The 11,207-nt window shown below is 31.2% G+C and overlaps 1 protein-coding gene across 1 annotated transcript in view; it reads right to left on the reverse strand.

Moving 5' to 3' along the window:
• Window positions 1–10,988, reverse strand: part of LOC144840245 (cytohesin-1-like) — a 44,492-nt gene extending 33,504 nt beyond the window's left edge. Inside the window, exon 1 of the mRNA XM_078695999.1 lies at window positions 10,747–10,988. Coding sequence (XP_078552125.1) covers window positions 10,747–10,861 — 115 coding nt within the window. The 5' untranslated portion in view covers window positions 10,862–10,988. The remainder of the gene's footprint in view (window positions 1–10,746) is intronic.
• Between the last annotated feature and the right edge of the window lie 219 nt (window positions 10,989–11,207).

Raw genomic sequence — 11,207 nt, forward strand, 5'->3', positions numbered from 1 at the left:
AAGAAATGTACCAGTATGTCTTACAAGCTTGGATTATTAACTAGGTACCTACTATTAACCGTATTTACAGTCGTACTGTACATTTCCATAATTATACACTACAGGCAAATCTCTGGTAGAACAATTACATAAGGCATCTAACGGAAGCTGCAATTTTAAAATCGGACAAATATAGAAACGAAAGTTAATTATATCAGATCATTATTAATACAATTCAACATTTTTTGGGCGCATTTACACCTGTCTTTTGAGAAACTAAAATTTGTCATCATTAAGGCCAAATGGTTGAGAGAAATCTGTCTTTGTTTGGATCATTTTGTTAAATGCATGCAATATTAAATATTGTAATTTTATTTTTAAAATCATGGTCATATAGAGGGGTATTACTAAACACCACAAACCTAAAAAAAAACATAGCAAACCCCATCGAAACCAACATAACTGAATCATGTAGTGAACTACACACTTGATATGCAAATTTTTTTTTTTTAAATTAAATTTTTGGGGCAAAAAACATCATTTTTTGGTTAAAATTAATTAGACCCAAACCCATATAAAGGACTTTAAAACTGTTTGTAAAGTATTGACTAACCTACATTTTTGTCTTTAAAATTAGCAGAACAGTGACACCTTGTTCAAACAGTAACTTTTACCCTCCATGGTGGTCAAAGATCCTAATTTTTTATTATCACACTGACAGAAATAAGTAAGATATATTAGCATTAAATGTGAGACCTAAGGTAATAATTAGTCTCATTGCTGTAGGCAGTCTTTTCATGTGGTTTTTGCTACATTCCTTTGTTTAGTAACAGTTTGTTATTTTATGACATTGGTTTTGTTGAGAGTGATTGGTTTGCGACCACACCCAACACACAACACCCTGAGGGAATTTTGTAACTGTTTCATGTGTTGCATGTTCATTCGCCATCTTCCATTGACTAAGTATGATTGATTTTACTACAAAAGAATGGAAATAACATAATGAATTGTATTATAACAATTGATTAATTATTTTTAATGATGAATAAAGAACTTTATGTTACTGAATACCGAAAAGCTTTAATTAATTATATTGATACTACAAAGACATACTTCTGTACGGTATATCTTAAATTGATTAACCCGATTTCAGTAGTTGTTAGACATTAAATTATGTAGAAGGACCTATTTATAGAGCAATTAAGCTAAAATTATAGAAAAAAAAGTAGGAAAAAATATGGCCGATATTTTTATTAACTTTGAAGATTATACTGTACCATATTTCTATATTAAATTAGAGCTCTCAGTTAAAATGAAAATAAAACAGTTATCATAATAATGTCAACTACCGATTGTCTTCAAGATTAAAAGTAGAAGAAGATGGTTATTTCAATAAAAGAAGTATCTAGCTATCAAGAATCCAAATCAGTTTGAAATGGATTTGGACTTGTCTTGGGTCATGTTAAGGTCAATCGATGACCATGTCATTCCACCTGCTCACACTATAGAGCACTGGCCATGAACTTGGACTTGAAAAAGAAATAGTCAAGTCAAGCTTTAAAATATCAATCACAAAAGATGGTCACACTTTGGAACACATGTTAGTTAAAGTATTAGTTTGATTTATAATTTTATTCTTTTTCAATCTGCCTATCTTCCTCTACCTCAGTCTCAATTGGAGATGACATACAGGATTGATTCTTTATTTCAATAATACGTTTTTGAATTTTCTAATTTTGAATGGGGATATCTGACACTGTACACAACATTTTGCATGAAGAAAAAAAAAATCCATCATATTATTTGAGGTAGAAGTGCAGGATTTTATTTTAGGATGGGATAATCATGGAGGAATTATGTAAATAAATTTTTCATGGGATAATCTACTACTCCTTCATTGTATAATCTACTAATCCCTCCATGGGATAATCTACTAATCATAGTTCATATGACAGTAACCTATAAGCAGTTTTACATCTACATCGTAGGCATACATACAGTACTTGTCTGAAGTAAAACTGTGGATCCATTATATTGTAATTAACTGATTGAATGATTACATAACTGTACAGATAGTGTTAAATTCCTAACATTTCACATCTAGGTGATAAATGGCAATAACACATGATGATAACATACCAGAATTAGGATTGTTCTTATTGCCTGTTCACACTGGAAGAAGCATCCTTAATTCTGTTATAACTATAAGCATTTCTCTGTGTCTGAACACCCAGTTTTTTTTTCTATGCGGTTTATTATTTGACCCTGCTATGTCAGTATTAGTGATGTACGCTAATACTGTACGCCATGATTCTATTTATGTAAACATAACCTCACTGGCAAATGATAGAAACTGTATAACTAAAATCATGGAAGGAATTGAAGTTACTTCATGATAGGCCTACAATTAAAAAAAAACAAACTTACCATTAATCTGACAGATAAAAATCTAAAACTTTTAAAAAATTTTCTTTTAAAGTCCAAAAACTGTGAAATCAGGAGGATGATTAGAGAAAGTACTGAATCGACAGTGAATGCCAATACACAGTGTCTGACGAGTAATAAATTGTAATTGAGGAGCATGAACTGTTGGGTAACTTCTACTGGTATAAACGTTTACCAGCGCATTCGTAAATGAATATGCCTCATAAATAATAATGAGGGACTTTATTGTAACTGACAAACAATAATTATGTTTGAAAATTAATAATGCTATTTAACTATATCAGGGGCTACCACACTTTCCCGTTCCTAAGTTGGGTTAATTAAACAGCAATAAACTAAAGTTTATCTAAGCCGATATTCTAAACTCTGCCTCCCACCAAGCGACTGAAAAACTCCACCCAAAAAAAGCTTTGTTCTTACAGAATAAAAGCTACCGACAACATGTTGGCAGCCTAAAATTCCTAAAATATTAATTTTTATTATGATGTTTTATTAAATTTGTATATATTATTATTGAACAATCAATATTATTAACCATAGGTATTCCCATAGAGACACCAAAAAAGATGAAAAGACAACAGCCTTCAAATATAACTTTTGAAGGCTACCATTGTCTCCCCATTTTGTGTGGTCCTACAGAAGACAGACAGCTCTATGCCTAATAAGGAATTTTATAAATAAACAGAGAATCAAGGGTGTAACTGGATAGAGTAATTAGCAGTACATGTTCTTTGAGCAAAATGTGAGTCTAATGTGGTCTGAAAGTGGAAAATACCTTCAGGGTTGGGCCAGTTAAAGAACTGGAGAGAGGTCATTCATTTAATATATTAAAAGTAATTGGATATTATATTGTTATAAGGTATGCTGGTTTGTAGAAAAAAAGAATCTATAATTTATAAATAAACATTTAATTTATAAAATTTCTTCTACAGTAGTACAGTATGTATTTTAAACAAAATGTATGGTCAACATTTCTTTCTTTTGATCAACTTTGAGTGGGCGGGAAATATTTTCATGTTTGCTTACTGACCATGTCCAGAAGGCTATAGATTCTGAAGGATACCATGTTTTGGCATTCAGTCAGTTGTTTAGTGAGGTTGGAAAAACATCCTTATTTACATGTCCTTCACTTTGTTGCAAAAGGTGTGTTTTTGTGTCCTATAATTTTTACATCAACAATAATATGATACATTGTATCACATTGGATTGGTTCAATATTGTTAACGTTTTATGGAACCGAATAGAGAAAGTAGAAGAGAAAATAGACCTGTTTTGACTGCAAGTAAAATTCAAATAACCAGTTAAAAATCTAATATTGAGTGTTGAATGCCATTTACTACTACTACTGTAGTTATCCCTTTGCAACTTTAGTTAACACATAATATTAATAATGGTTTGTGGGAGCAAAAAAATTGAGAGAAATATTGTCTGTTGAAAATATAATTTAGTCTGTATGTATTCAGTTGGAGTTATGGCATAAAAAGCACATATTGTTACTTACATTACAATAAGGAATATATATTAATATTAAATTGTCTAAGATATAATATATTAAGTTGAGAAACTCATTCTGAAAATATATGAGGGTAACCTATACTTTACTTGAAATGATAAGCAGGTTGATGTGTTAAACATAAATTTACATTATTTAGAAATTATCTAAAAATAGATATTGAGGGGTACTGATGACTGACTAAACACAGACCACTTCCTACTGTATATCATCACAAAAAAAACTAAACCACTTTCTACCAAAAGAATGCAATCCCAAAAATAACATTTCTTTTTTAATTTCAAAAACTAACCGCTTAAAAGCTAAATTTATTACCACTTAGTAGTTAGAAGCCGAATTATTTCAGGTTAAAAAAAAAAACAGCAAGGCATATAATGTTTTTTTAAACATTTACTTTTATTTTTAAAGAATTAATATTAAAATTTGGTAAGTTAAATCATTCAAGTTTTACCAAGAGAGGAAAAACAGTGTGTTGAAATAGAGGGCGCCAAACTATTTTATGGTAAATATTTCACTGTTAGTGCTACCAGTACAGTACTTGTAGGCCTTGTTGTATTGTATTGTATACGTACTATTGTTTGCTTGTGTTATTAGGGACCTTTTTGTAGTTTATCTGTGGGAAAATCTTGAATGGCTGCTCCAGTACTGTATGTATGATCAATACAGTTCTGTAATGATGACAATAATATTGTCACAATTTTATGATTGCAACTAACAATGGCGATATTTGCATTAACCAACCGATTGACTCCTTTTGAGTGGTTAGCTTTTATCAATTTTTTAAATCTTGTCCTGTTTCTAATGGACTAAGTAAACCGATTATTACTAAATTGGTTCAGTGTGAACAGACGTTCCGACAAGATCCTCACAAATGAAAATCAGCTAAGCATAGAACTAAACTGTCATTGCCGTCATTACAGTAATCACTTGTTTAAACGATAAGATTGCAATCGTAATAACTTTTGAGAGAATTTTAAGTTCAGATTTTTATGAAAACCCTATATCAATTATAACATTTTTCACATTTCTAAATTATCAAGAACTTAACATTCATATTCCTTAATTGCATAGCATTTGAATTTTTAGCCGAGAAGGAATTTCTCGATGAAGTAGACTCTTAAATGTAAATCCATATTATTTGAATGTAATAAAAAAAAATCAAAGGGTAGGTTTCAAACTACTGTGCACAAGTTATGAAGAGGGGGTTTCACTGACTAACCAACAGTGGAGTGCCGCTCTAGCACTGGCTAATGTTGATTTATCCAGGTAAGATAGGCATGAAATAAACAACACATTACTATAATAGTCTGTCAAAAATAGGAATCAAAAAGTAGTTTATAATTTCATTTAGCTGCCAAACTGAATCTGCCCGTTTCTTATTACGATACCTTTTTCCCTCCTTACTGTAACTGCAGTCTTTATTTATTGCTGGTATTGGTAAGCTGCTACAGGCAGAAAGAGTTTACCCACAGTAGTATATGAACAATAATTTATACCATGATTTCTGTTATTATTTTACTACTTAGCTCATTAAAATATGTTCAATCATTTTAATGGGTCAATTTACACTTGAAACAGACAATTTTAAAATGTGGACAATTAAAATAAACTTAAAATCTTTTGAAATTCAATTTCAAGTACTTTTTTCTGAGACAAGAACATTTCAGAGCAATTCAAATGTCTGGAATAATCTTAGTGATACTAACTAAGATAGAAAACAAATTCTCATTTCAAATAACAATTTACTGTAATTACAATAAACAATGTCTACATAGTCTAGAGGGAATAACAGTATATTACAATGCTAGTGAGAGTGATGGCAAAAAAGTGATATTTGTTAATGTAGTTTACATGTGGCAAATGTAACAGATTCCCATGGGATTTTATACAATCTATGTAATGTATTATGCTTCATACTTTCCATTAATACTAAAATGAATAAGGTCATATCAAAACTAGGGCATTGCTAGTTGTACAGATATTATTGCTAATAATTACATTTTATTATATTATAAAATGTTATGCTAATAATTTAATACAACATTTCGTTTCATAATGCATGTTAATATTCAATTACAATGTGTGATATTATATACAGTTAGTACCTTGGGCTATGTGAACGTTATTGACTAGAAATTTAATTGGGGATAAAATAATTGCTACCCTAGATGGAACGAACTGAACTGGCACGGAAGCTTTATAATTTTAAATACATTTGAATATACATTGGTCATGTTACAGAAATGGTCCATTTACTGTAGGGAACAGGGGTGTTCTAGGAACTTTTTACTTTTTGTATCTAAGCCCTCCCTCTGCATACGGGCTATTGTCGGTTTATCCAGGTAAGCTAGGCATGAAATAGACCCTTGTTTTGTAAGCAAAAATGCATACACCATACCTGTAATATACTGTAGGCCAACACTACTCTAGTATCCCAGGGGTCTCTTCTTTTTTACGGAGACCATTGCCAAGTAAAATTAGTCATTAAATTAGATAAATGTGTAAGCACAACAGTTCATTAAACTCATTACATAATGACATAAATTATATCTTAATGTGGTAATGTTTATCACATTACAAACATTCCTGTGGAATGGTAGAATTTATACATCACATGCCAACGGTAGTTATCTGTTAATGTCATTTACATTAAAAGGTAACTACTGTACAACAGTTATCCCACACAAGTCACTGATTGTTAATTTATAACAATTCAGCCTAAAGTAGCTCTTTATTATATAATTTACCTTAGAAACTTGCAGATTACTTTTAATTGTTGAAGAATTAAAAGAGAGATCTTTACGAATCAAATCAGCTAAGTTAGTACACAGTAAATCCTAGAACGACACAGTCTTAATAATAGAATGACACTAGATACCCATGCCGGCAGGTTCAATCACCATCCAACCAATTCAATTATCTCAACCTGTCAAAATCTAATTTTCAGCATAGTTCACTATAGATTAAATTGTGCCGTTGTTGCTTACTTGTACTTGTCAAACGTTTTAAAAAATCGTCTGCAATGTCTATGTTTACATTAGTGATACAACTAATCAAATAAATATATATTATTTCCACATGGACAGACGTCATACACACATACATCTTCTTAATCTCATGTACAGTAACCTGTCCCCTGTGCGTACTTGGGACGTAAGCCATCGCCATGGTGATTTATTAATCGCAATTGATTGTTTAATGTAACTATTTTGTCTTTTTTTATATTAAAATTAAAGTAAAATGATTAATTTGTGGCTTTTCCGGCGATGTTTCAAAACATAATAAATTTAATAAACTGGATTTCCTAAAATAGAGTCACAGTACTTTATAGTTTTTTAGTAATTGGATAATGAACAGTACTCACTGTACAATACATCTCATGAAATGTTAATATTTTTATCAAATTTGAAACTGAATTAATACAAAGTAAATTACAGCACTCTCCAGAAAAATATTACATACAGTAGCTCATTTTCATCTTCACACATTTTAATTAAAAGCATAAATCTGTTGAATACATATTTTACACACCATATGTTACACTCATCATCAACCTGTTAGTGGCTATGATTTGTGCAGTTACTTAGAAATAGTAAATTCCTCCACAATAGCATTTTAAAGCTTTCTTCAGTACCTACTGACATACAGTTATGTTTAAAACCATGGAGGAAATACATTTTGGGCTGACCCTGTTTCTAACACCAGTGCTACAGTATATATTTGAAAGTTGAACATACAGTACCGTTGAGAATGATGGTAAAACAGTGTAGCCTGTGTTAACACACACCTGCTTCACACATGAATGGCAATGTGGCTTTACTTACAATACTTGTAACAATCATGTATTACTGTAAATGAATCCTTTCTTATTGACCAATTGTGAACTCTATAGGCTACTGTACTTAATATTGGTACCTCAATTGCACTTAGTCTCTCTACAGAACAACCCTGGATAACCCTTTTTTAAACATTGCATGTCTGTTATACCCTTGTGGACTACTAGTACGAAAACTGTAATACAGTATGTCTGGTACAAGAATTGTCTAATTTTCAGGCATACTGTACATCTGCTGACAGTAGTTAGTAAAAATCCTCACTATTTTCCCCGTTTTTAATAATTATACAGACCTTTTAATAATAATCTAAATATCTAGGCACTCTTTACCCAAAAAGGTCTTATTTACAGTGCTTAGTATTTCTTCTACAGTACAGACTCATTATTTGCAGAAAAAGGTGCAAGAACCTACTGTAGGACCCTGCTGCAGCCATATTTGGTTTGAATGCCTTACAGTACAGAAAAGATGCTACTATACTGTACTATACTTTTTAGTTCAATTGCCTAAAAAATAAATATGAACTACTTTATCAAAACACGGAAGTAGATTTTATCCCAGCAGGAACTTGTCGGTTATATCGCAGGAAATTCTGTGTCAATAACTCAAATACTGTATAGAGAGGTACTGTACTGTGCCACCTTAGGATAGATAGTACTGTATTATAGAACATTAGTAGTACAGAGTAGACTTATACAGTAAGAATCTACCTTGAGTCATGCATGAGGTTGATCAAAGAAAATATGAAGTCCAGGCCTATAGATTTGAGTGAGAGTTATGCGATGATACAGTAGTCTGATCAGATAAAGTCTATTTTTTACTTGCAAGAATATTATTAGTATTAAATTGATCATGGGATCAAGAACAGAGTCTGTAGGGATTACTGTATAATTCAAGAATGATTTAAAAGAGATTAGTAGTAAAAGCACAGTTCGGACCACATTAATTGTAATCAGCATTCTAATTAAAGCCATTGAAAAGAAGACCTTGTCAGAATATATCACATTGTGTTATTATTCCAAATGTAACCTTGATATGGAAAATATCATTATGCAAATTCCTGTTAGTACGCAAAGCGATCTTGACTGTATCGAATATAAATGATACCTACAGTGTAGCTCTATTAATGCAATTATGTTACACATTATACTGTAGTCATATCATACTTTTTTTTTTGAAAATTGAAATGAATCAATAAAATTGACTTTCGAATCTCTAGGATTCTAGGAAGTCTTAATTTGAATAATTATTTCATCGGTGAACTCAAATTGAACTTATTAATAATAATATTATTATATTGTATGTATTACTGTCTGTCAGTGACTTATAGACGCGACTAGTATATTTTATGAAGGCCTACTGTACTGTAATAAGATGTTTTTCTTATCCATTAACAGTCAATCCATTGTAGGGAAACCATTAATGTGATTGAGAAAAATTATTGCGTATTGGGATTCCACATAAATCCTGTATACGATCTCGTTGCCACTCCTATTCATCAGTGAAAGGAAATGACATCAATGAGAGCAAAGCCATGCTTGCTACCGCATCGCTGCCAATATAGCCTGGTCAACATACTGTACTGTACATTTCAGTCAATATTTGCCTTGTATTCTATAACTGTAGCCAGTGTATTCATTTATTTGTTTCCTTACAGGGCTAAAACAGTTGTTTCAGATCATTAAATTTGTCAACAATAGAGATAGCAAAACAAACAAGCAAGAAGTGTGTGTGTTCTGGCTATGTAGCCATTGTTTTATTGGGAAAATAAATTAAATATTCACAAATATGCTGTGTCTGTGATACATAGACTTTGGTTACACATTTTTTTAGATTAAGAAATAAGGAAAGTAACTTGTCCCTATACCTTCTCGCTTCTACAACATTACAATAAAAAAGACAACGAGTGAAAAATAATTGAACGTTCTCTTTTTTTAAATAAATTCACCAACAAATACAAAACTACATAAATTAATTAGCCTGTGTAGATGACAACATGCTTTGTAATTTATAAATATTAAGGGACTTATCATCATGTTATTGTAAACTAACTTTCATAAATATATATGCAGCAAAAATATATAAATATTTTTAAAAATATGATGATCAAAGACACCTTCCCTACAATTTGTGATGTTTTGGAAAAATAATACATATACAGGTATATTACTTTAAAAACATTAAACCAGGTCATTCCTTGCCTTAAATGTACGTTTTATGGTAAATTATGATAAAAAGTGAGAAACAATGCACTACCTAAGTAGCTCGCGGCGAATGACCTCTCTAGCTAGGCTTAGTTTTGTAGCTGGTAAACATCGGTAACGTACGAACATCGTACGCTAGCTATATACCTAGCCTGACGTTGTATAGTTGCTGCATTAATTGTCTTTCTATTTTTGCCAGACTCCGTTAATACAAATTGGGGAAAAGACGGTATTTTCGCTGAAAAGTTAGGAGTCTTCCATTTGTTTTGGCCTCACGATCGAAAAGTGGGTGAATTACAGAAGAAAAACAAAAATATCAATCCGCGCACAATGCATTTTGGGATTTATAGCGGGCCTCTATAATTATTAGAATCGACTTATTTTTCACATTTTTAACTGTTTAAAGACGAAAAAAGTTATCGCAATAGGACCATATAGTTATTATTTTTACATTAAATATAGTTTGTGATCTTAAATTAGATATAAAAAACGTAGGGAAGGTGTCTTTAATTTAACTAAATAAAAAAGTCTTGTTAATAAATGTTAAAAAAGTTGTGAACACACAAAAAACAATTAGGCCTAGGCCTAATTGTAATTAATAATATAAGCCTAACTAACCAAACACATTATAAAACAATATAAAACCGACAAGAGTCAAAAGTCAAAGACAATAACAAAACATTAATAGGTAGGCTAGGTAAAGATCACTTCCTGTCTATACCAACACCAGACGATCGTCGCCTATCCTTTTACCTAAACAATAAGTACTTACCGGGGGCTACATCGCTGTTTACACCGGTCTGTGTGATGGTTGAATTGACAGTCTTGTATTCCGTAAAATCTTGTCCTTCCTGTTCATTCATTTCGTACAAGAGTGTATCTTTCATTAGAAAGAACTCTTAAAGAATATACGAGATATTTCAAACGGACAAATCTTTCAGAAAAATAAGATTTTGCGGAACCAAAAGAACAACGCTTTCCTTGTTTGTGGTGGTGGGCAGAGGAGTGACTCAAAATCTAAAATCTGCGTGTGACCTATGTCATTGACCTTAATGTTCAACTCATTAACGTTTGACCGACTGAACAACAATACCGTGTATTTATTTCTTTAATTTATGAATGTATGGGCGTATAAGCAAGGCAAAATAGTTAGTTTATATTTCGATGGAAATTTATATTTTTAAAGTAAATCTGTATTGTGTATTTATATATTAGCTAATTAAAATGAATTAA

The sequence above is a fragment of the Antedon bifida genome, chromosome 4 (genome assembly GCF_963402885.1).
Source record: "Antedon bifida chromosome 4, ecAntBifi1.1, whole genome shotgun sequence".
NCBI lineage: Eukaryota > Metazoa > Echinodermata > Crinoidea > Comatulida > Antedonidae > Antedon > Antedon bifida.